This window comes from Mercurialis annua, linkage group LG1-X, assembly GCF_937616625.2.
Source record: "Mercurialis annua linkage group LG1-X, ddMerAnnu1.2, whole genome shotgun sequence".
Taxonomy (NCBI): Eukaryota; Viridiplantae; Streptophyta; class Magnoliopsida; order Malpighiales; family Euphorbiaceae; genus Mercurialis; species Mercurialis annua.
The window spans coordinates 57,612,911-57,637,005 of record NC_065570.1 but is presented as its reverse complement, the minus strand read 5'-3'; the positions used below and the strand labels follow the sequence as shown (position 1 = coordinate 57,637,005).

The 24,095-nt window shown below is 31.4% G+C and overlaps 3 protein-coding genes across 6 annotated transcripts; 2 read left to right on the top strand and 1 right to left on the bottom strand.

Moving 5' to 3' along the window:
* Positions 1-6,816: 6,816 nt before the first annotated feature.
* Positions 6,817-10,760, bottom strand: LOC126674874 (mitogen-activated protein kinase homolog NTF3). 2 transcript variants are annotated; one of them, XM_050369506.2, is made up of 4 exons: positions 9,855-10,760; positions 9,691-9,758; positions 9,124-9,549; positions 6,817-7,790 (listed from the first exon to the last, which is right to left on the bottom strand). In XM_050369506.2, the coding sequence occupies exons 3-4, from the start codon at positions 9,544-9,546 to the stop codon at positions 7,095-7,097; spliced, it is 1,119 nt and encodes a 372-aa protein (XP_050225463.1). In that variant the 5' UTR covers positions 9,547-9,549; positions 9,691-9,758; positions 9,855-10,760; the 3' UTR covers positions 6,817-7,094. The 2 variants fall into 2 exon arrangements, with proteins under 2 accessions (XP_050225463.1, XP_050225392.1); XM_050369435.2 differs by lacking the exon at positions 9,691-9,758 and having other exon boundaries at positions 9,855-10,759.
* Positions 10,761-10,787: 27 nt separating this feature from the next.
* LOC126674735 (AP-4 complex subunit mu-like) lies at positions 10,788-14,401 on the top strand. 3 transcript variants are annotated; one of them, XM_050369261.2, is made up of 13 exons: positions 10,788-10,872; positions 10,956-11,050; positions 11,129-11,332; positions 11,594-11,710; positions 11,803-11,931; positions 12,052-12,178; positions 12,731-12,834; positions 12,936-13,040; positions 13,144-13,238; positions 13,513-13,600; positions 13,726-13,786; positions 13,878-13,951; positions 14,152-14,401. In XM_050369261.2, the coding sequence occupies exons 1-13, from the start codon at positions 10,812-10,814 to the stop codon at positions 14,248-14,250; spliced, it is 1,359 nt and encodes a 452-aa protein (XP_050225218.1). In that variant the 5' UTR covers positions 10,788-10,811; the 3' UTR covers positions 14,251-14,401. The 3 variants fall into 3 exon arrangements, with proteins under 3 accessions (XP_050225218.1, XP_050225288.1, XP_055960225.1); XM_050369331.2 differs by lacking the exons at positions 13,878-13,951; positions 14,152-14,401 and having other exon boundaries at positions 13,710-13,786; XM_056104250.1 differs by lacking the exons at positions 13,878-13,951; positions 14,152-14,401 and having other exon boundaries at positions 13,684-13,769.
* A 5,580-nt stretch (positions 14,402-19,981) lies between these two features.
* On the top strand, positions 19,982-22,257 carry LOC126674646 (alcohol acyltransferase 9). The gene is made up of 2 exons (XM_050369156.2): positions 19,982-20,589; positions 21,211-22,257. The coding sequence occupies exons 1-2, from the start codon at positions 20,155-20,157 to the stop codon at positions 22,150-22,152; spliced, it is 1,377 nt and encodes a 458-aa protein (XP_050225113.1). The 5' UTR covers positions 19,982-20,154; the 3' UTR covers positions 22,153-22,257.
* The last annotated feature ends 1,838 nt before the right edge of the window (positions 22,258-24,095 follow it).

The window sequence follows — 24,095 nt, the reverse complement described above, 5'->3', positions numbered from 1 at the left end:
ACCTAACCTTTTAACTTATGTTCATTAGATATTTCTTTCTTTCTTCACTTCCAACATAAGAAAAGTTATGGACATCTTCCCATTTTATGCATAAAGTAAAAGAAAAGACATCTATTTCATCTTTATTTCTTTGTAATTTATATGTATAAAGACTCTATTCTCAAAGGTTACAAATTTTGGTCATTTAAGTTTCTTACTTTCATTCATGCTCATGATGTTGATAATGACTATTCATTCATTCAAATCAAATTATATTTTCCTTACTTTGAGTCTCAAAATAGACGACTTCATAAAAAAATAAAGAGAAATATAACGAGATAAAAAAACCAATTTGTAGCTGAAGAAAGAGGATGAAATAAGCCGATCACAAAAATGTTAAAAAAAATAGAGAAACAATTGGTGACTAGCGGTTAGAATAGCCGCTCATTGATCATGTCCCCTGATTTCTGATCTGCTAATAATCAAAATTCTTGCAAGTAGAATATATCGACCTGATTCATAACATTCTCCCTCCAACAAAATTTAAATGCATAAAGTATAGTAATATACTTTCTAGTATACGAGTTTCTCATGGTAATATAGAATTGAAAATAGTGGTCCCTTACCCTTATATAAGATATCAATAACAAAAAGGAATTGCAAAATCCATGCCTAAAAGTTGTGTATCATCGTAAGTAATGTGGTAAAAAGATGGTTTTATGGGCGAATCGATGGATCCACATGGGAAGATCTCGATAGGATAGTTCCTCATCAACTTGGACATCCACTAAAATCACTTTTGAAATAAGGGTATATATCTCTATATTGGACTTGTAATGTAGGGTATCCTTCCAAAATTGCGTCCTTTTGTTGGGTTCAAATTTAGTGGGTGAAGTTACTTAACAGGCATCAACTTGTTGAATTACCCATCTACTTGCATTTGTTCCATAGAGGGTATAAATTATTCATTCTTTTTAATTTCTTGAGTTTTTGGTTCTACAAGTGCATTTCTCAATTGTATAATCAATTCTATACTATGGGTAGAACCACTTGCAGTACAGAATTGCGACAAATTTATGGATATGAGCATATCAATAATGCCGTAATGCTGTAATGGGACCTATACATCTCTCATCAAGACAAACAAACATCGATTTTGCATTTTTTCGTTAAGGCTATGTGTTTTGCTCAAACCGAACCATTTTATCAAAATTGAACCGAATAAGAATTTTAAAAATTATATATTTTCAGACGGAACTAATCAATTATTAGTTTAGTCTATTTGTTTAATTCGATTCAGTTATTTTTTTATATTTATTAGTTCAATAAATAAATAATTCTAAATAAATGATAATATAAATTATTCATGTACTGTATTCAATTGAAAATAAGCTGGCATATTAAATTCTACCTTTTTTATATTAAATTAGTTGATTTTATTAAAAAAATACATCACCTATTACATAACCCTTATCAAACAATTTAGAAGACTTTTTTAAGTCAAAAGTAAATAAACATGATAACTACATTAACTTATCATATTAAATATTTTTATTTATGAATATAAAAATATTTATGCAAACAGGGTGTCTATAATTGTGGCGTAGTTAGAAAATTTAGTCGGAAGAAAAATACAATCAATAATTTGTACATACCAGCCATAATGGAGATCAGAATTGTGACTTTAAAAAAGAAAATTGTGTTTCCGACCAACTCCAAATAGGACGAGCGCATTGATCCGCCTGTGAGTGACTCCGCCACTTGCTATTACATGCCGGATATTAAGTCAACAAGCAATTATTTATTTTCCCAATTTTGATATTCACTTATAATTCAAAACAAGAATGTTTTGTAAGTGCTTATAAAAGTGATGACATCATACGAGTAAAAAACACCTAAAAATCCAAGTCATATACTCATATTCGTTGATGCTAATTAGATTAGAACACATATCTATCTACTCAATCGCAGTCCGGCCATCAAAACAATATTGTAGACTACAAATAATGTGAACCAGTATTTTAAAAATTCGACTATCAACTTTTTCAAAAAAGGATAATTTTTTTAAAAGTTCATGGTTTGATTTCAATTTAAAATAGTATTAACCCAACAAGAATCATATTCCAATTATTTCATAAAATAATTACTCTCGGTGTGCATTCAAAGTTTTAAAAGTAATATATAGATAGATGATAAACAAAATTAATATATAGTAATATCATGTCTAATAGTGTACATTCATGCACATAATCTAATTTACATTGGAACCTATCGAAAAGAAGCATTCGGAAAACCATGAAGATGAAGCTTTAGTCAAAGTAGTCAAAATATGTTGGCTGCTGTCTATCACATTATTTCAACTATTTTAGGCATATTGGCTACCTCTAGAAGCTTACTTCTAACCAATAACAACTTCCCAGTAGTATAAAGAAGGCTTAATAAAAAAAAATAAAAAATCCATCTTTTAGCGTCTTTTTAAATGCACCCTGATGTTATAATTTTATCAGTTGCACTCTAATTTGCACCTTTAATTTTCAATTCCACCCTCAAATACTAAATTGATCTCTTTTTCATTTGGAAAAAGTTAGAATAAGTCATCCATTTTTAATTTTTTATGTGAAAAGAGTTCAAACGAATATTTTATAAAGGTTTTTATGAATTTTTTCCAAGTGAAAAAGAGTCCAATTTGATTTTGAGGTGGAATTGAAACCTAAAGGTGCGAATTAGAATGCATCTGACAAAATTACAACGTAAGGGTGCAACTAAAAAAGAGCTAAAATGTGGGGTTTTTTTTAGTAACTGAGCCTATAAAGAACACAATCTTATGATGCATATATACCCATTTGATTATTTTTTATCTTCCTTCTAAAGTGACTACACCTCGCAGAAACTAATAGCAGGTCCAATCAGTTCACAGCAAACCGGAGGTAAAACGGTTCAGTTTTTCTTTAAAAATTGATATTTCCGCAAACTCTTCAAATCAGAAAATAATGTAAAAATAAAAAATTATTCAATCAGTTAAACTGTAGTGATTGTCCAGATCTTTGTTTTTTTTATAATTAAAAAGAAAAGGCGTTTTTATGAAGGTTTGAACCTAAGAAACCTAACAATTTGATGCTCAAAGTTTATATCATTTAAGGTATATCTCATTGGTGTCTATATCCTTTTTTTGAATTCATCAAATTTTATTAAATTGAATTTGAAACAATCACATTTATAAAAAATTCGAAAAATTTAAAAATTAAACCCGATAACCTGATATGGAACAGACTATTTACGCTGGCATGTGTTGTTTGATTCTCATATTTACTAACGAAAAAACACTAAATTATCAATTATTTCGCCAATTAAGTGCAGTACTTGATCAAATTTCTTGAACGCCCGCAAACTGATTTATAACATCGATTCAACCACCACCTGACAAACCCTTTAAAAAAAGAACAACAACAACTTTATAAAAAATACAATAAATCTTTTATTAAAAACCGACAATAAATAATAAAAAATAACAATAAAAAAATTATTATCGCCCATAAACTATTCCATCTTTATTGTTGAAAGATGTTCGGTCTATCTTTAATTATTGATTTGTGATAAATTGAAATTTTATATACGATTCGTCGATAAATTTTAAACCATTAAGAGTAAAACAAAAAAGAGTTAACTATTTATCAAATTTTACAAAATTAAAACAACATAAAAAAGAGGTGGTTATCGCCAACAAAAAAATTAAGTAAAAATAAAAATTATAGGCAGCTAGAGTTTTTTTAGAGAAAAGGCTTAATCACCAAAAAATGCCAAACCTATACGTTTTGTGTCAATTATAGCCAAACCTTTAAAAATCACCAGACTTAGCCAAACCTTATATGTTCTGTTTCTTTTTTAGCCATTTTTGAATCGAACCGGTTTTTCTGACACCGTGGCGTCCACGTCACCGCCACTAAGCAATTGGCTGACATGTCAGCTGAAATATTTAAATAAGGTTTGGCTATAACTGACACAAAATGCATAGGTTTGGTATTTTTTGATGAATAAAACTAATTTTAAAATTAAATAATTAAATGATTAATTATATTATAATAAAATTCATATATATTTAAAAAATAATATTTTTATTTAACGCTAATTAAAATTAATTTATTTTTACTAAATTTAAATAATTATAATAATTTTTTTTACATATTTGAGGGATATATAATTAATTTAAATTCTAATAAAAACAAAAAATGTTATATTCAAAACTTACCTTAATTTATACATAACTATTTTATTTATTAACTAAATCCAGTCATAACAAGATCTCAACAACATTAAAAATACTAAATCAAGTTCAAAATCATTATAAACATTAAATCCTTTCACCAAATTTAATTCAATATTAATTCCTAAGTAATACGTTAATTCATTTTTTTAATTACATATTCATTAAAATATATTATAATATAAATTTATTAGATTTAATTAGGTTTAATAAAAAATTTAATTAATTTTAATTAGTATTAAATAGGAAATATTAATTATTTTTAAATATATATAAATTTCATAAATAATATAATCAATTTACTAATTATTAAATTTAAAAATTGGCTTGAATTTAAAATTAGGTTTATTCACCCAAAAAATACCAAACCTATATTTTTTGTGTCAATTATAGCCAAACCTTATTTAAATATTTCAGGTGCCATGCCAGCTAATTGCTTAGTTGGCGGTGACGTGGATGACACGGTGTCAAAAAAACCGGTTCGATTCAAAAATGGCTAAAAAAGAAACAGAACATATAAGGTTTGGCTAAATTTGGTGATTTTTAAAGGTTTGGATATAATTGACACAAAACGTATAGGTTTGACATTTTTTGGTGATTAAGCCTAGAGAAAAAGAGAGAATTTTTTCCTGTAAATCTTTATTTATTAGTAGTTAGAATATGACTCGATTATAATTTTGTTAATTTATTTACTAGTTAAGATTTTAATGTGTATATATATAGAATATATCTAGAAGAATCTATGAACATATAGATATTGTATAAATTTTCAATTTTTCATTTAACTGGCTGGAGTATAAACCAACGGCCATATACTGATTCGGCCACGGGTTCGGTTAGAACTCTGGTTTGTACATTACTCACCTAATGACCTATGGCAAAAGCTTGTATGGGAAATGTTTAGAAGAGACACATCCTGCCCATTCTGCAATAACAGCAGGCCATAATGCTGGGCCAGAAGCTAGGAGACACATGAATGGATTATTTTGGGCAGCTCTAATTTTGGCCCACTTAACATGCCGGGTCGGAAGCTAGGAGGCTTAGGAAAAACCACAAAACTAACAAAAACAAAAAATATATAATTATGAAAAATAAATTTTAAGTCCTAAACTTTCATTTTTATCATAAAAAAGATTAGATTTTTTTTTTATCTATACTATATCTAAAAGCACAGATGGAGGGGGGAAGGAGGAAACATTTACACTATTACCCTTTTTACTTATTTTTAAAATACTAATTAAAATAAACTATATATTATTAATTATATTAAAGTACAAGAGCTATTACGATAATAACAACTAATAACATAATTGCCTATGTTTTCTTAAGGAGATTGTTAGTGATTCGTTCTTCTATTTTGGTCCATTCGTAGCAAATAATTATTAAAATATTTCCGTGTGATTCTAGCCCAACTGCAAGATAATAGTTAATATTAGATGTTGTTTAAACTTTAAACTACAATTTAGTACTACTACAACAATTATATAATGCGAATTTCTAGCATGGAAAACAACTAACAATAATTTATTCTTCTATTTCTGTCAATTCGTATTACCAAATGCAACACTAAAATAATTTTTTCTCATGTCTTTTAAGATACATGCTGCATCTTTTCAATACTGCTACAAAATAATTAAATAAAAACATGTTACACTTAAGATAAAAAAAAACACATAAATATTACAAATTTCTATAAAAATAATTATGTTTATTAGGCTTATCCCCTTAAAATCCCCCCACCTTTTACCCCCAATTCGTTTGCACCCTCACGTTGTAAAACCACCAAATATACCCAAATTACGACCTTTCACTTTCAATTGTACCCTCAAACATTAAATTGACCTCTTTTCACTTGAAAAATGTTCAAATCAATACTTTAAATTTTAGCATATATTTTAAAATAGGACTTAATATTTTATTTAAAATAAAAATAAACCTATTTTTTCAAGTGAAATGAGATCAATTTAATGCTTGAGGGTGCAATTGAAAGTGAAAGGTCGTAATTTGGGTATATTTGGTGGTTTTGCAACGTGAGGGTGCAAACGAATTGGGGATAAAAGGTGAGGGTTTTTTTAAGGGGATAAGCCTATTTTTTATTATATTTTCATTTAATATAATCATATAAATAAGTACTAGATCATTGCTGAATTTTTAATTAGGACAATTTAAAAAATAAATTGCAAGGATTGTTATTTATTAAAATAAATGAGTATTAATCACAATAAATTTACTTAATCTATAAATTGACGAGTCACGTTACGAGCCACGTGCGTAGCACGTAATACGACACTAGTTTATAAAAAAGTATACTGCAGCTACATATTACGTATTTTTCAAAAATATCAAAAAAAAAAAACAAATTACATACTCTTGAGAGATCCATCCACTAAGAAATAAAGCTTCTGTTACAAGTTTGGAAAAATCTGTAAAAGATACTATATTTGATCTGAGGTAACAACAAAAAAAGATGATTGAATAGGTCAAAAACACTACTTAATTAATGATTCATTCATTAGATTTTAGTGAAAAAAAACTTGCATGCCATGTTTGTAGGCCAAATATTTAACATCTCAGCAAGGAAAAAAATTCTCTTCATGCAAGTAAAGCATATAAATTACATCTAGATTGTCTAATATACAACAGAATTTTTCCAAAAAGTCTTACAAAGGCACACCTATATACAACTGAAAGAGCTCATGAAGTTTTCAGGGTCCAAGCTCCTTAAACCAAAGTTAGCCGATTCATGCATTGACAACACACCCGACTGGTGCATGAATCGTTGAGATTATTAAGAACCGGTACAACAACAGAGCATTAATAAAAAGACTATAAATAGTTTCACCAAGAAACATTTTCAAGCACAGATCAGCCCGTTGGCTGTAGCTGCTTCAGGATGGTAATGAAGGATCTCTTTCCACATCATCTCCCGTATCATCTCTTCCCCTAGATCCTCATCTATGTCGAGATCAAGTGGGACCTGGGCTGGAGGATTGCTGCTAGGATCATAGAGTGGCGACATATAAGGGTGTTGGAGCGCTTCAGTAACGGTTATTCTCTTTGATGGATCAAAAATAAGCATTTTCTCAAGTAGATCAATTGCCAAGGGATGAGCATTGGAGTAAAGACGAGAAAAGGGAGCCCCGGGAGAATATGGAAGGGACTTGATGTATTTCTTGGCCTTAGGGTTGTCAATAAATTCAAGATCCTCCTCCCTCTGACTTCCAAGGATGTTAACAATGAGTTTAAGCTGGTTGAGACACTCTGTGCCGGGGAAGATAGGTTTCCGGCCAAGAAGCTCTGCAAAGATACATCCAACGGACCAAACATCAATGGATGTCCCATAGTTATCACAGCACAGAAGCAGTTCTGGAGCTCGATACCAGCGAGTAACTACATACTCGGTCATGAATTGGCCCTTGTCATTGCCTGTACGTGCAAGTCCAAAATCGCAAATCTTTAAATCACAATTTGCATTGATAAGGAGATTCCCAGGCTTCAAGTCACGGTGGAGAATGTTGGCTGAGTGAAGATATTTCAGACCACGTAGTAACTGCACCAGGAAGTGCGAGATTATTATAGCAATAAAAGAACCGTGGAAAGAAATGCCTAAAGAATAGTAAGCATTCAAAACAGAGCAAAAAAGACACCATTTCACCAATTTCAATAGCAGTCACTTGATCACAAAAATTAGAAGTTATTAGAAAATCCAATATTATTGAAATTCTGTTGTTGGCACTGAAATTTCTCCAAAATGAAATAAAGCTAAAGGCAACATGTTGCCGGTCTTATAAATTTCAGAATGGTGAAATGCACACAATTTGTACAAATGGTGAGACTGAAGATAATAAATCAATATAGAAAAAGCAACAGAATTTCATACACATTGATATGCCCTGACAAGTGAATGAGTTAATAATATGAATGAACTTTTGTGATGCTATCTAAATCCTAAACCCTACGATATATTGTGATATGATCTGTATCCTCTAAAATCATTTGTAGCAATACTCTACCTGAATGTGCTGTCTTGCACAATGCTATATTACTTGGACTTTAAATTATGAAATTTAGATAGTGCTAAAGAGCCTCCTAGAAAGATAATCCGTCTAATTCCCAATTGTTATCCTCACATTCTATAATTCTCAGTGTCTATCTTCCACAATCGCAGCAAATCACAAAAACCTTTCTCCTCTGGTATGATTTCAGAGACCACTTGAACTGGTGTAACAAAATCTTATTTCCTAACTGAATTCACTGCATCAAACGAAATAGACAGGCATATTATCTAAATACAAAATTGTACTGTATTGCTGCACACAAGCTCAAAGTTAGTACGTTACCTAAAGCATTACCTAATTTTGAAGGCCCTACTTCTGGTGTTAATAAACATACCATTAGTTCAAAGAATCTTACACCAAAGTTTATACTATCTTATCTTGTTTAAGACACTAGTCCTGCATCTTAACACGATGTTTATCATAAACTAAGCTGAATCATAAGTACTGTGAGGGGGCCATTTGACGAGTTTCAGATGTTGCAAAATAAACAACATATGTCAAAGCATATTAATGTTGCTAGTGATTACATTCACGCCCAAGATCCGACCACTAGGATAACTTGTACCTGAATACTTTATATGCCAAGCTAAAGGGAAGCAATAGGAAAGTGAGAAATCCATCATGTAACAGCTGTGAGATTAATATTATGCAATTTTTTCCCAAATAGAACAGCACACTAAAGGAAAATAAACATCATTATTTTTTATACCAGAAATAGTAGCTACAAAGCAAACTGCTGAGCATTAATATAATTCCCGTTTGAATTCAGTTATAAGTCTACTTTTAAAACACTATTTCCATTAATAGGGTAGAATGTAAAGATACCTGGAATAGGAAGTACTGGCAGTGATCATTACTAAGAGACTGCGATGACTTAATAATTTGATGCAGATCCGTATCCATGAGCTCATAAACAAGATACACATCCTTAAAACTTCTCCTATGGATAGGCATCATAACATCCTTCAATTGAATAACATTATCATGTCGAAGATGCCGAAGAAGCTTCAACTCACGCAAAGTTCTCAACGCATCAACACGATTCTCAAACGCATTATGTATCTTTTTAATTGCTACTTTATCATTAGTTTCTCGATTCAGAGAAGAACACACAATTCCATAAGCGCCGCGGCCAATAGGCTTAATTGGCACATATTTTGTGTCGATTTCAAACAAGGTTTGCCACATTGAATAGTAATGCTTCCCATGAATTCTAACCCCATTAGGAGGTTCAACAGGAGTTGCCATAGCCTGCAAGAAAATTAAGCCACAAAATCAATATTTAAGTTCAATTTGCATAGTCTCTCTCTAGCGGAGACCCTGTATTTAGAGACTCTATAAATTTCTTTCCACTTTGGTCAAAAAGCATAATCAAAGAATATGGACTTGTACCTACAATTTTGGGAACAAACCCATCAATTTTCCAGTTCACATCCAATTATTACAACTTAAAAGCTTAACTACAAAATAAATAAATAAATACATTTAATTTAAAAGAAGAAATCTTGAGTATAAGAAAAACAAAAAAGGAAATAAAATTAAAAGAAAAAACTAACCTTTTGGTGTTTCTTATCCAAAATTTACCAACTGTATTAACAACAAAATTGGAATCTCCTCCAGTTATTAAGAGAAGAAGACATATTTTCAAATTTACCCTCGCCCCTCACTTATTATTGACCCATTTCGATGAGCTGATTCACAAATCAGCCACGCTCAAATTGGCGCCATAATTGCATCAAACTGAAGCTAATCAAGAAGTGTGACTTCGTAATTCGATCTGCTGTAGAGTGAAGTGCAGCTTTGTGTTATGTGTGTGGGGACGACGACTTCTAACAAATTTGTTTGCAGCGATCAAGATCCGTTAACCAGTCGCGATCACAGTAGCAAACGAAAGCAAAATTTAAACAATAATGACAATAATTAATAGAATTATCAATAAATGGAGATTGATTTTTAAATAATTTATTGCGTAGTTCAGAGTCCCGATTCCTCTCCTGTAACGACAGCCCATGAGGATATCTTTACTTTCCTTCTCTCTTTTTTAATACGGTGACGTGTCATGTTCGAGGAAGTGTTCAAAACGGCATCGTTTACTTTGTGCCTGCACAACATTTCAACTACTGTTGAAAATATCCTCACGGTTTGTTGACCAACAGAGAGCATATTCTTTGGAGGATTCTTTGGGAGTATAATTTGTTCAAAAACAGCTGATAATGCAAAGAATTATGTAAAAAAAAAGGAGTAAATTGTGTGGTTTTAGATGGAAGCAATAATGAGTGTGAGAATGGTTTGAGGAAGCAAGCAGCAGCTGGTCTAAGTAAGTGAATAATAAGTCACGATTTCCACGCCAAACTGGAGTAGGACGTGCACATACCATATTTGCCTAGTGAAAACGTGGCGCTTCAAACGTCCATTTCACTCGTGACTGTGAGGTCCAGCAAAAGGACTAGGAGAGGATAAAAAGAAACAAAATCGGCCACCAACATTTTCATTTTGAAACAGTAAGTGTGTCAATGATGATCTCACAGTTCTTCGTGCTCTCTCAAAGAGGCGACAACATCGTCTTCCGTGACTGTTAATGCTCCATTCATCCACTTTCTTCTGTTCTTATTATAATTGATGGAGGAATTTATAATGTTTGTTCGCTCTTACTGCAGATCGTGGAGACGTAGCTAAAGGAAGCACTGAGATATTTTTCCGCAGAGTTAAATTTTGGAAGGAAAATGAAGGAGGAGACGCTCCGCCTGTCTTTGTACCTATTTTCTTCCTTTTTATTTACTAATATTAGTGTATTAACTGTGTTTGCTAATTAAGCTGTTGTGATTATCAGAATGTAGACGGCGTTAACTACTTTCACGTGAAGGTTGCTGCCCTGCTATTTGTTTCAACAACAAGAATTAATATCTCACCTTCACTTGTTCTTGAATTTCTTCTAAGAATTGCACGTGTCATCAAAGATTATCTCGGTCTTCTCAATGAAGACTCGCTGCGCAAAAATTTCGTGCTCGTCTATGAGTTACTTGACGAAATTATTGTAAGTTTTGTGCACTCTTTGATTTTCGTCTACAATTTAATGTCAACTATCTGTTTGAAAACCCTAAAATGGCAAGAATTCAATTGATTAATCATGTTTGGAAAGGTCATAGTTGATATTCAATTCTTTCACATGATTTTGCAAGAACTGAATGGACTTAAATATTTTTATGATTCATTCCAAACAAGGCCTATCTGTTTTACTTTTTGCTTATAAACTGGTAACTAGAAAGGTTTTCAACGTTTGCTTACTAATTTCCAGGATTTTGGTTATGTGAAAACAACATCAACAGAGGTTCTGAAGTCCTATGTGTTTAATGAACCAATCATGGTTGACCCTGCTCGTTTGCCAAGTCTTGATCCTGCTTCCATCTTTGCGGTATTGTTTTATATTAGCAACTTCATACTGGTCCATTTTGTTTGGCTTGTCAACATAAGAATATATGTGTAAATTAAACTTGCTTGATGCAGAAAGGGGATAAAAGAGTGCCTCGAACAGCTTTTACTAAATCCGTCATAGCTAATGAACCTCATGGTAGGAAGAGGGAAGAAATTTTTGTAGATGTAATCGAGAAAATAAGTCTTACATTCAGCTCTAGTGTGAGTATATCCAACCAAAATATTCACAATAGGTGCTGCGTTAAGATTACTCACTGTATCGTTTTGATTTGTTGCGTCCTTTTCTGTTCTGTTTTTGTTAATTAAATGTTTTTTATACAGGGGAACATACTTACTTCTGAGATTGACGGCACAATCCAAATGAAGAGTTATCTCAATGGCAACCCAGAAATTCGACTTGTACTCAATGATGACTTAAATATAGGAAGAAGCGGAAAATCAACCATTGGTACTTATCTTACATGTGAACATGTTTTTTCACACCTTTTTGAACTTTGTGAAGTTTAGCCGATTTTGATGTTATAGGAGGGGAATCACTGATGTTTAATTTGACAAGACTAGGATGCTATGTTTGCTGGAAATCTAAGTAGTTAATTGTTACCTTCAAATAAGCTATGTTGTTTTTATCTTGCAGTCAGCTTTAGTTAAGTGACTCACTCAGGCATGCATTATTCAAGAAGTTGCATCCTTTTAACAATAACGTTTGTTTCTCCAGTGGATTTGCTGAAGAGATACATACTCTATACTAGGGGTTGTATTGAACACTTCTGCACAGATATACATTCATGTGTTAGTTGATATAATTCACCTAGACATAATTAGACATCAGTATACTCCTTTGCTGCTTTTGTTTTATCATTGCCTTGAAGATGAAGTTGTTTATGATAATGTTGATTGTTATCTGGGTTGTATAGTCTCTATTCTAAGAATGATAACATTATCAAACTTGTCCTGTTTCATTTCATGACATGAAAAATCTTCTGTTACTTTGCTGCAACAGATTACAGTAGTTCATCTGGAGTAGGAGCAGTAATTCTGGATAATTGTAATTTCCATGAATCAGTACATCTTGATAGTTTTGAAACCGACAGAACTTTAACTCTGGTAAGTGTGCATCATATGGTGCAAATGCAACATAGAAGGCATGCTTTTTGATATGCCCATAACTTCTTTGATATGGTGCTGAATATTTCCTTCTCTGACAGACAGCACCAGATGGTGAATTTTCTGTCATGAACTACCGCATCACTCGGGAGTTTAGACCTCCTTTCCGTATTAGTGCATTAATTGAAGAAGTGGGACACCTTAAGGTGACTTAAAGTTCAAGTGTTGTTTGAAATTCTAACTTATTCACCAATTTAATTATAGTCACTCGAATTCAAACTTATTTTGACCTATGCTTTTTTCCTTTAGGCGGAAGTTATTATCAAAGTACGTGCTGATTTTCCCACCAGCATCACTACAGATGCTATAGTTGTTGAAATGCCACTTCCAGCATATACTACCAGGTATATCTACTTGCACTCTGCAAAATTTGTCTAGATAAATCAACAAGAGTAATGCTTTCGTTGGTTGTTGCTATTTATATATTGATGTTTTACAAATTGAAAATTTTGGAATTATCTGCACAAAAGTAAACAATACTGCTAATAAATTTGTCTCCATCAATGGCCAGTGGCCCTGAAGCTGCAGGGACATTATTAGAGAGAAATTGTCTCGCTGGAAGCCAGGCATTACTTTCACTACTGATTTTGACATCTGCACTACATGTGCAAATCGCAGGGTTAATTTTGAGCTGGAGCCTGGGGCCGTTGGAAACACCACTGATTTCAAGGAATCAAGTAAAAAAATTGAGTGGGGTTTGAAGAAGGTAATAACTTGCCTAGAGTTTCAAACTCTTCAACATGTGCGAAGTTCATTGCTTGATTTTAGACTTTAAGCATGTATTCTCAGGAATTGATGGCTTATGTTACTAATAGATGTAACACATTTTAGATTGTCGGTGGATCTGAACATATGCTACGTGCAAAACTGACTTTTTCACAAGAGATGCATGGTAAGAGGCTATTACGCTTATGTTGTGTAGATTTATGTAAAATGTGTAATCTTAATTTTAGAAGCAATATCTTACTTTTTTTTTGTTTCAGGGAATATTACTAAGGAGGCCGGACCGGTTAGCATGACCTTTAATATCCCCATGTACAATGCCTCAGGACTTGAGGTAAGATGCGGATTCCCTAAGGATCGACATAATCTACCTCTATTGAGTTAACAAGCTCAGAACACAATTTTCACTACATCACATCATTATCTAGCAGAACCGTGATATTTTAGGCTATATTTTGATTGACATGGTAATAAAAAAGCTGTAAGATACTTGCAAATGACTGAGATGTCGTTTTCTTCATTTTGTTGATGCAGGTGAAGTACTTGCAGATTGAGAAGAAATCATCAGCCTCTAAAATATATAGATGGGTGAGATACGTCACGAACTCAAATTCTTATGTTGCCCGATTGTGATTGAAACATTGTGATCTTGTCTATTGTATAATTTTTCCAACTTACTAAAGTGGAATGTGGTAGAATGAAGAGGAAATAAAATGAAAGAAACCTGAAACTTAGTATTGTAAATATAAACTGATGGCTTGCTCCGTTTTCCCCTCCTGCATAACACATGAGCTTACTACTCACAGTTGAACATGGGAATTTCCTAGCTAAAGGGGTGTATGATGTTCGGATTTAATCAATCAAATATTTATAAAAAATAATAAAAAATATACAAGAATCTTTAATAATTATTTGGCTGGATCCATACATCATTTACGGATTTGAATTTTCCACGTATACACGTCTCCAAAGTAAACAGTTGGCTGTAAGCCTGTAATGGAATCATTTGTCAACCCTTTATGTTTAAGGTGGAATAATCCCCAATTACCAAGTTTTTTTTTTTTTGCGTTTACTGTGATCTTGTGATTAAGGCATATTTGTAGCAAATAGAGTTACGACAGGAACTTGATTCCATTTCTATCATAAAGTCGGAAAGTCAATTCGATTAAGATTAAAGTTGGATGGCTTAGTCTTTCGGTTATATACTTCAAATTAAAATGCTTTTATTCTAAAAGCCTGAGTTGAGAGACAAATATATCAGATAATAGGGAAATATTCTGTTTTTCCATAACTTAAAATATTATACTACTAATTAACATTTCACACTTCTTGTCAATCCCAATAAATTTCTTTGACATGAAATCTTTACTAACAAGTCCAAAGGAACTTGATGCTGTTTTCTATCTCTGTACAATAAAAGTGGTTAATTTTGACTAATTAATGTCGACAACGTGAATCTTGTATAATCATTTCAATCAAATAAAGGTAACTAAAGCTGAAAATCAGCCAAAATTCTTAGATTGATGAATTAGAATAAAGGTGTTGTTTGAAAGGAAGAAGCCCAATTCAACGTAGCCATGTCAATAAAATTCTTGTATGATTGTATTTATTTTTTTGTTATTCATGAGATGTCTGAATGACTTCCAACTATGAAACGATACTTTTAAACCTTCCACATTCATATTAATCCTCACTCGAGCGCGATAGGTTCTTTGCGGGAGGAAAAGCTCTTATTCCAAATTTTAAACAGTTACATACTAAAGTACGGTTCGAACCATAATCTCACTTAATTCAGAAAAATGCCTTATCAACTCAGTTGCGCCTTGAAATTTGGCCGTATCCTTTCAACAATTGCAAATTCATTTGTAAGAAATGTTTGATATCCAAGTAAGCTAAAATTTTATTTTTATTTTTATTTTCATTTGTTATTATTATTATTATTATTATTATTATTATTACTTTAGTTTTGAAAGTATAAGATCAATGATATATTTATAATTTTGGTGAAATATCATATACTATTTCTAAAAATTAATTAAATGTTATTTAATCATCTAAAAAATATAAAATAAAACTTCATTTTGATTCAAAAGTTTAAAATAAAAACTTATTTCTATATAAGTTAGAAATTCCTTTTTTTTAATTGGACAAAGGACGCATTCGTAGGAGGAATTGAACCTGCAACTATAGCAGAATTTGACCAAATATCATAGCTCAATGTTAAATTAAAATCAAAATTGCTTATGATACAAAATATATCTATTAGGAATAAAATAATTCTTGTTTCTTTTCTAGCATAAAATAGATTTTTGTTCATGCTTGCCATACGCTAGTATAATTTAAATATGAAAAACGCCAATTCGAATTCATTTTTCCACCTTTTGTAACAAAAAAAGAAACATAGAAATTTAGATTTTACATTGGCTTAATTACTTAAAAAAACCCCACCTTTAATTTTTATTTCGTTTATACTCTGACCTAGAAAAACTGTCACATATACCCTTGACGTTGTCATTATGTTTCGCCTCTACCCTCGAGGTATTAAATTGACCTCTTTTCATTTGAAAAAGAGTTTAAAATAATCCTTCATTTTTAGCATATATTCTAATTACACGTCAATGTTATTAATTATACAAAAACACCTTCTTCTTTAAAAAATTTAACTAATAATAATAATTTAATTTATATTAGTTGTCAATAATTTGTTAAAAATAAAAAACCGTAAATTTTTTTACATCAGACTAATGAATTTCAACATAATACCGTACTTTAATTTTAAAATCTATTTTTAATTTTTTTTTAAAAAAAATAAAAAAAATAGCTCCTCCTCCATGGGAGGAGGAGCTTCTCCTTCCTTCAATGATGAGGAAGGAGCATGCTGCTCCTTCCTCATGGAGGAAGGAGCACGCTGCTTCTTGTGAGGAAGGAGCAGTGCGAGCTCCTTCCTCCATGGAGGAAGGAGCTTATTTCCGTAAAAATAAAAAAAATTAAAAAAAATAATATTAGCGGTTTTCTAAATAGAAGTACGGTTATAAATAGAACTTAATAAAAATATTTTATTTTATTTATTTATTTTATTTAAATTAAAAAAATTAATTAATTTTAGAACTTATTTGAACGTTTTTAAAGATTAAGTATTAGTTTGTACATTTTTTAATAAAAAAAGGTATAAAATAACCCTTAAATTTAGTTGTTTTTAAGAAATCATCTTTTTTTTGAAATTTGGGGTAGAGGCGAAACATAATGACAACGTCAAGGGTATATGTGACAGTTTTTCTAGGTCAGGGTATAAACGAAATAAAAATTAAAGGTGGGGGGATTTTTAAGTAATTAAGCCTTTTACATTTTACATTTTTGATGCATGAATGTTTTGATGTAGCCTTTTTGCATTGCTTGAGGTGACTAAAAGAACATGGTGCCCAGGGAATATTAGGTTGCCAGGTAGGTAGGTACCCGATTCTGTGGTGGTTGTTTGTGGGTTTATACGCCAATACTTAACAAACAAACAGGACAAGAAATTAAGTGATAACATGGCCTCCATTAGTTAACTATCCGTAAACTCAATAAATACACATTTTAATTTATGAAATTAGTTAATGATAATGAAATCTCTCTGTCTGTTCATGAGAAATCACAATTTTGAACGTGATTGTAAATCTCTGTAGCTATTTTTGTAAAAGCAAAATAGGGCTATTTATAACTACATTATAAGTTTAGATTCAAATTACTGTTTTTTTCATCAATTTTAAAATTTATTCTTTTTTTTTTGACATTTTAGCCTTTTTGAACTAAAATTTCCTTTGTAAGAGGTTTTAATTATATTTAAAAATTTGGAATAGCTATTTTTAAAAATGGAGAATGGTAATTCATACTAATTTAAGAGAGATTATATAAAAAAAGTGTCTTAAATAAAAGGGTCAATGTCATAAAAATTCACCAACTTTACATGTTTTCTCATTTTAATCACGTAGTTTAAATTTTCCCATTTTCATGCACGAACTACCGCTTTTTTCCAAATTCATACACGGTGCTGAGATGTCACGACTCCATTGGTGTAATTCGCTGAGGTGGAGGTCATTTTATACCAATGAATGAGTGTCACATCAGCACCGTGTATGAATTTGAGAAAAAGTGGTAGTTCGTGCATGAAAATGAAAAAATTTAAACTGCGTGATTAAAATGAAAAAACGTGTAAAGTTCATGATTTTTTTGACTTTAACCCTTATATAAAATTTATGAGTAAAAGGCCAACTTGGTCATCAAACTTGTGATTTATAATCAAATAATTCACTTCTATCATTTTGATCAATTAAGACAATATCTTTTATTTTTTAAATCAATTACGAATAATATTTTTTAATTTAAAGTCATTAAAGAATAAAATGGGTCATTTCGACTTCTAAATTTATTCATATTGTACAATTTTATTTTTAATTGATTTAAAAACAAGAATACTATTCTTAATTTATCAAAATGACTGAAAGTGAATTATTTAAAATTGAGCTATGAATTAAGAGATCGGAATGATTATTTGATTAAAAATTTATAAAGTTAATTTTTGGGGTTAAAAATAAAAATAAGGTAAAACTAAAAACTGAAAATAAATGAATAATAGTAGACAAGAACGCATGGGAATTCATTTGGAGAGGCATTCTGGCAACTGATGATTAGGGGCGGTTTTATAAAGTGATAGAGGCAGTTCTGTTTCCTGTAACCGCCCCTACAAGTGATAGTTATCAATTTTACACTGTTTTTATTCTTGTTTTATTTCTCTAAATGGCCGAACTCAAAAATTTCGATCCTCCTGACTTGGATTCCTAGTTCCGCCCCTGACAGTGATAAACTGCTCTTCATCAGATTCCATCTATATATACGACCACCCAGTCCTTCTCCGTACCATTCGTACTATTCATAAAGAGAAATTACTTTGATAGTAAAAAATATGAGTTCTGCCTAATAAAAAGACATAATTTTATTCATATAAAAGAAGACGTAATTTTGTTCTCATAAAAAGAAATGAGAAGTGCGTAATTGATTTTGAAAAATATAATGAAGCAAAATGACAGTAGACAAAAGACATAATAAGGAAAAGGACAAAGGAAAAACGCAGTCGATTCATGAGATAAGGTATATGATTAGCACAAGATTTTATCCTTTTTGTTATCAAAATTATGATATTGCAGTGCATCTATTCATCAAATTGAAAGGCTCTTAAAAGCATAGATTATAATTTATAATTAACGTAATTAGTATGAATGTATTATCATTTTATGATGAGAATTCACAGAGGTTTAGAGTTCAAACTTCTTATATTTTCAAGGATTTATTACCAAAAATTGTTCAACTTCTGTGAATTCATAATTTAATCGCATATTTTTAATTTTATACAATGTCATGTTTGACCTTACAGTTTTTTGAATATCATATACAACCTTACAATTTGTTTCAATGTCAGGCATGAGCTTTCAAATTCAAACTTTTTGCAATGTATGCACGAACTTTCACTTTTGGCAGTTTTATGTATTCTACGTCAACTTTAAACGATTGTTGAATAAAATAATATAAAATTATTAGGTTATGTATGACAATATAAATAATAAAAAAATATAATTAAATTATAAATTTTGCTAAATTTCAAGCATTTTTTTAATAATCTATTTTATCTTTTATTATATAACTCACACGGTTCATTAAATGCTAGTAAGAAAAAAGTCACATACACTCATTATTCTTGCAAATAAAAGTAAGGAACTTTAAACGTTTGATTTTTTTAAAATATCTGTTTAATTCGTAAGTTGCAACAAAAAAAAGTGCATAGACCCATCCTAAAGTTTATGTAATTTTCTGTTTTTTCTTTGTTTCATCTTTTTTTATTTGGTCCTTATAATTTTAAAAATCATATTGTTATTAAAAATGTGAAAGTGTGGAGAACTCTCAGATACCAAGTAAATCTATTTTCCAAAATACAAGAATTAAGTAAAAAAAATAGAATTTTATAATATTATTTTTATAAGTATAAGGAACAAGTAAAATAAATAAAAATACCCTAAAAGAAAAAAGAAAAATACACAGTCCTTAAGATAAGTTAAGCCAAAAAAGAAACTCACATGCACTAAATTACAATTACATCAATACTATTTTGAAAATAATAAACTAATAATATGCATTTCATCATAAAGAAACAGGAAACAAATTTATCAATGGCCCATATATTAAATAAAATTGTCCCACCACCATGATTCTTATTCCTTAATTAATGGTTGCTTTAATTTCTATTCCTATATAGTTTGTTTATACAATAAAAAGATATAAAATGGCTTGTTATGCATATATGTGTACGGAAAAGTGCTAATAATAGAAAAAAAATAGGAATTTTCATTTTCAATTCGCGCGAATGAGCTTATAAAAACCATATCTCTATGCCCACAGCTCCATATCCAACCGTAGATCTTTGTCTTCTTCTTCTCTCTATAATTTCTCCCTCTAAACTCCATTAATTCACAGTATTCAAAGAAGAAGAAAATTCAAGAAACCATCATGCTCAAATCATCATCACAAGAACTTCCAGATTGTTTTTATCAAACCAAACCAGTTTTAATCTCTCCTTTAACTCCAACTCCAAAACATTCATTATATCTTTCAAATCTTGACGATCAGAAGTTTCTTAGATTCTCCATTAAATATCTCTACCTTTTCAAAAAATCTGTGAGCTCAGAAATCTTGAAATATTCACTCTCTAGGGTTCTTGTGGATTACTACCCACTAGCTGGGAGGATAAGAAGTTGTAAAGATGATGATAAAAAGCTTGAAGTGGACTGTAATGGTGAAGGTGCTGTGTTTGCTGAAGCTTTCTTGGATTTTACTGCTGATCAGTTTCTTGAACTTTCTAAGCAACCAAACAGGTCTTGGAGACAACTTTTGTACAGAGTTGAAGCTCGGAGTTTCTTGGATATTCCTCCTCTTATAATTCAGGTAACACTTCTTTTCGCTATAGCTAATACGTAATATGAGCTGAACTCTAGCTCTCATGTAATAATTCTTAAATTACAATATTTCTACCATTAAACTACAAATGATGATTTTTTTATTAGTAGTATGAATTGATGTGAGATGGGTCGTTTAGTATGATCTTTCTATTTCAATTATAAAGTAGTGAGAACTTGGATTTGGCCAAGGCAACAAAAAAACAAAAGAAACTTAATTTCCTATGGCCTGGACTTGCTGGCACTGCTGTCATGACGACGCCGTTTAATGGCCCAGCCTTGCGGTAATGCCACCCATGCAATAAATTAAGTACTTGGTGCCCTACTTCCAGAATATTTTTTAATTTTATTATTATTCCTCACTTCACTTTGTGAGCTAGGGTTGGTCCTAACAAATCTAACAAGTTTTCCTCTCATTTTTCATTTTATTAATAATTAATAATTGGTCAGGTCAATAAATTTTTCATGGATTAATCTGTGTAAAGATTTTTCCTTTCTTCTTATATTAATGTCTACTCCCCATAAGACGGCCTTTGTTCCGTTTCTGTAATACTTAAAAAGACCTACACAAATTCTCTTTGATCGCTTATTCCGTTTTTGCCACTTACAGGTAACGAATCTAACGTGTGGAGGAATGATCCTCTGCACCGGGATTAACCATTGTCTATGTGACGGCTTAGGTACATCTCAGTTCTTACACGCTTGGGCTCACATTGCCACAAAACCCAATCTAGATATTCCAATCACACCATTTCACACTCGCCACGTTTTAAAACCCCGAAATCCCCCACAAATAGCCTTCAAACATCCTGGATATCTCAGAAATACCCTCGACAACGAAAACGACCTGACCGGGCTTAGTCTTAGCCACTATTTACAGTCGCTGCCTCTGGTGGCCACCTCCTTAACCTTCACCTCTTCTCATATCCTACACCTCAAGAGGAAGTGTGTTCCTTCCCTAAAGTGCACCACTTTTGAAACATTGGCATCGCACACGTGGCGCTGTTGGGTTACATCTCTGGACTTGTCACCTTCACTTAACGTCAAGCTCCTTTTCTCGGTGAACGTCAGGAAAAAATTGATACCGGAATTGCCCCAAGGGTATTATGGGAATGGATTTGTGCTGGGTTGTGCCCAGACCAGTGTTCAGGATTTGACCAATAATAATCTTCACCATGGAGTCAAACTAGTCCAAGCTGCTAAATCATGCTTAAGTGATGATTATGTGAGGTCAATGGTTGATTTATTGGAGGATAAAATGGTAAAAACCGACCTTTCTACGAGTATGGTTATTTCTCAATGGTCAAAATTAGGCTTAGAAGATGTGGATTTTGGTGAAGGGAAAGCTTTGCATATGGGTCCTTTAAGTAGTGATATTTACTGCTTGTTTTTACCGGTTCTCGGCGATGTTGACGCTGTTACGGTGCTAGTGTCCGTGCCGGAAAATGTGGCGGCTAAATTTGAGTATTATATGCTGCAAGATTTTTGGGATTATAAAGCCAATGATGGTGATGGTGATGGATTTCGCTTAGAAGAAAATGGACTGATTTGAATAACCTTGACATGCTATATGTAGTAGCTATGTTATCTTTTTGTAATGATAATAATTTATCTACATAGATGGCTACCCATAAATAATAATCCCTCAATTTTCTAATGGTTTATTTGAAAAATATATTTATTTATAAATATTTGTCTGTTTAGATTTTTTTAGATAATTTTAATAATTATATTCTAAATTTGTCCTTATGAATAAAGTAATCTAGATATGTGGTTTAATTTACAGAATTAAATTTAGATTGAAATGAACTTAATAATTATAGAAAAAAAGATCATTTATGCCCCTAACGTTTGGTTTTAGGATCAAGCAAACTTTTAACGTCCGAAAGATTCAAATAATGCCCCCAACGTTTTGAAAAATGAACAATTAGACCCCTCAATTTCGACAACCAGACCCCAACATCTCATTTATAAGTCAAAATAAAAGCCTAGTTGTTCACCTTTTAAAACGTTGGAGGCATATTTGAATCTTTCCGAACGTTGAGGGTTTTCTTGATTCTAGAGCCAAACCCTAAAGGCGTAAATGATTCTTTTTCATAATTATATGTTTCATGTCATAAATCAAAATATAATTAAGTAGTAGCTTAATAAATAAAGTAATCTATAAATTTTGTTTAAATAAACAATTAATAAAACTGAGGGAATATTTTTTTTCTTACATTGATAGTCATATTTATGAGTCTAACAAATAAGTACTGCCTCTGTTCTAAACTGAATTCATCAAGAACTGGTATCATTGAAGTTGAGATCATTAAGATCTCGATTGAACAAAAAAAAAAACATACATAGAAAACAAAATATCATCGTGACACATCCATATTTCATCGAAACACACCAAAGAACAAGCAAAACTCTGTTATAACATATTTCTTAATTTTTTTTTTTAAAAAAAGAGAAAAATATATATAATGGTATAGAAGATGTGATTTTCCGACTAAAAGGCCGGATATCACCCCTCCCAACCCTTAAGAAATAAGATTTATATTTTAAGGAGAATTTGGAGGTTTTGATTTTAGAGGTATTCATTTTATCTCAGAATACAAATTGTGTTTAAACTCATTCGATAATTGATGTATTTCTTAATGGAGGGATGTGAAGAGAAAGAAAGTCAATGACACCACACCAGACCGACAAGAAAGGGAAGAAATAAAATGTTGGGAAAATGGTTATATATGCTTCTAAGATTTGACTCGAGGATCACATAAGTCTTCAACGTACAGAAAGGTTCAACTATTCTCATGGGCGGAACCAGGGGAGGATCAGGATGGTAGGCCGACCCTCCTCGCCAAAAAAATTAGAAAAAAGAGATATCACAGGTATTTTTCTATAACCGCCCCTAGAAACCGCCCCACAAGTGTTAGGAGCAGTTTTTCTCTTATAGGGGATGTTTTAAGTACAAATTACCATATTTAAACAGTATTTATTGTCGTTTCATTTTCCTAAATAGCCAAAAGCAAAAATTTCGACCCTCCTAAATTTGGGTCCTCGTTCCGCCACTGACTATTTACCTAAACGTCTTAAAAAGTGAGCAAACAGACCTCCCGATTTTGACAATCAGGCCCTCAACATCTCATTTATGAGTCAAAATCGGGGCATGGTTATTCACGTTTTAAGACGTTAGGGGTATATTTGAACCTTTCTAGACATTAGGCTCATTTGATCCTATAGACAAATTTTAGGGGCATAAATGACTTTTTCCCCTTGAATGTTTTATATATTAACAAATAAGATTCAATGTGAGTTTATCATTTAAATTATATATAAATTTTATCATTAAGAGTAATATACTCAAAATGGACTAAAAAATCAAAAAAATGATGTACCCCCTAAAGAGAGGGAACAAATAACATTAATTTAGGCAGTAAAGTCAATAGTGAAAATATTATTTTGTCGAGAAATTATTCAATGCAACCGTCATTTTACAGCGTGTTTTCA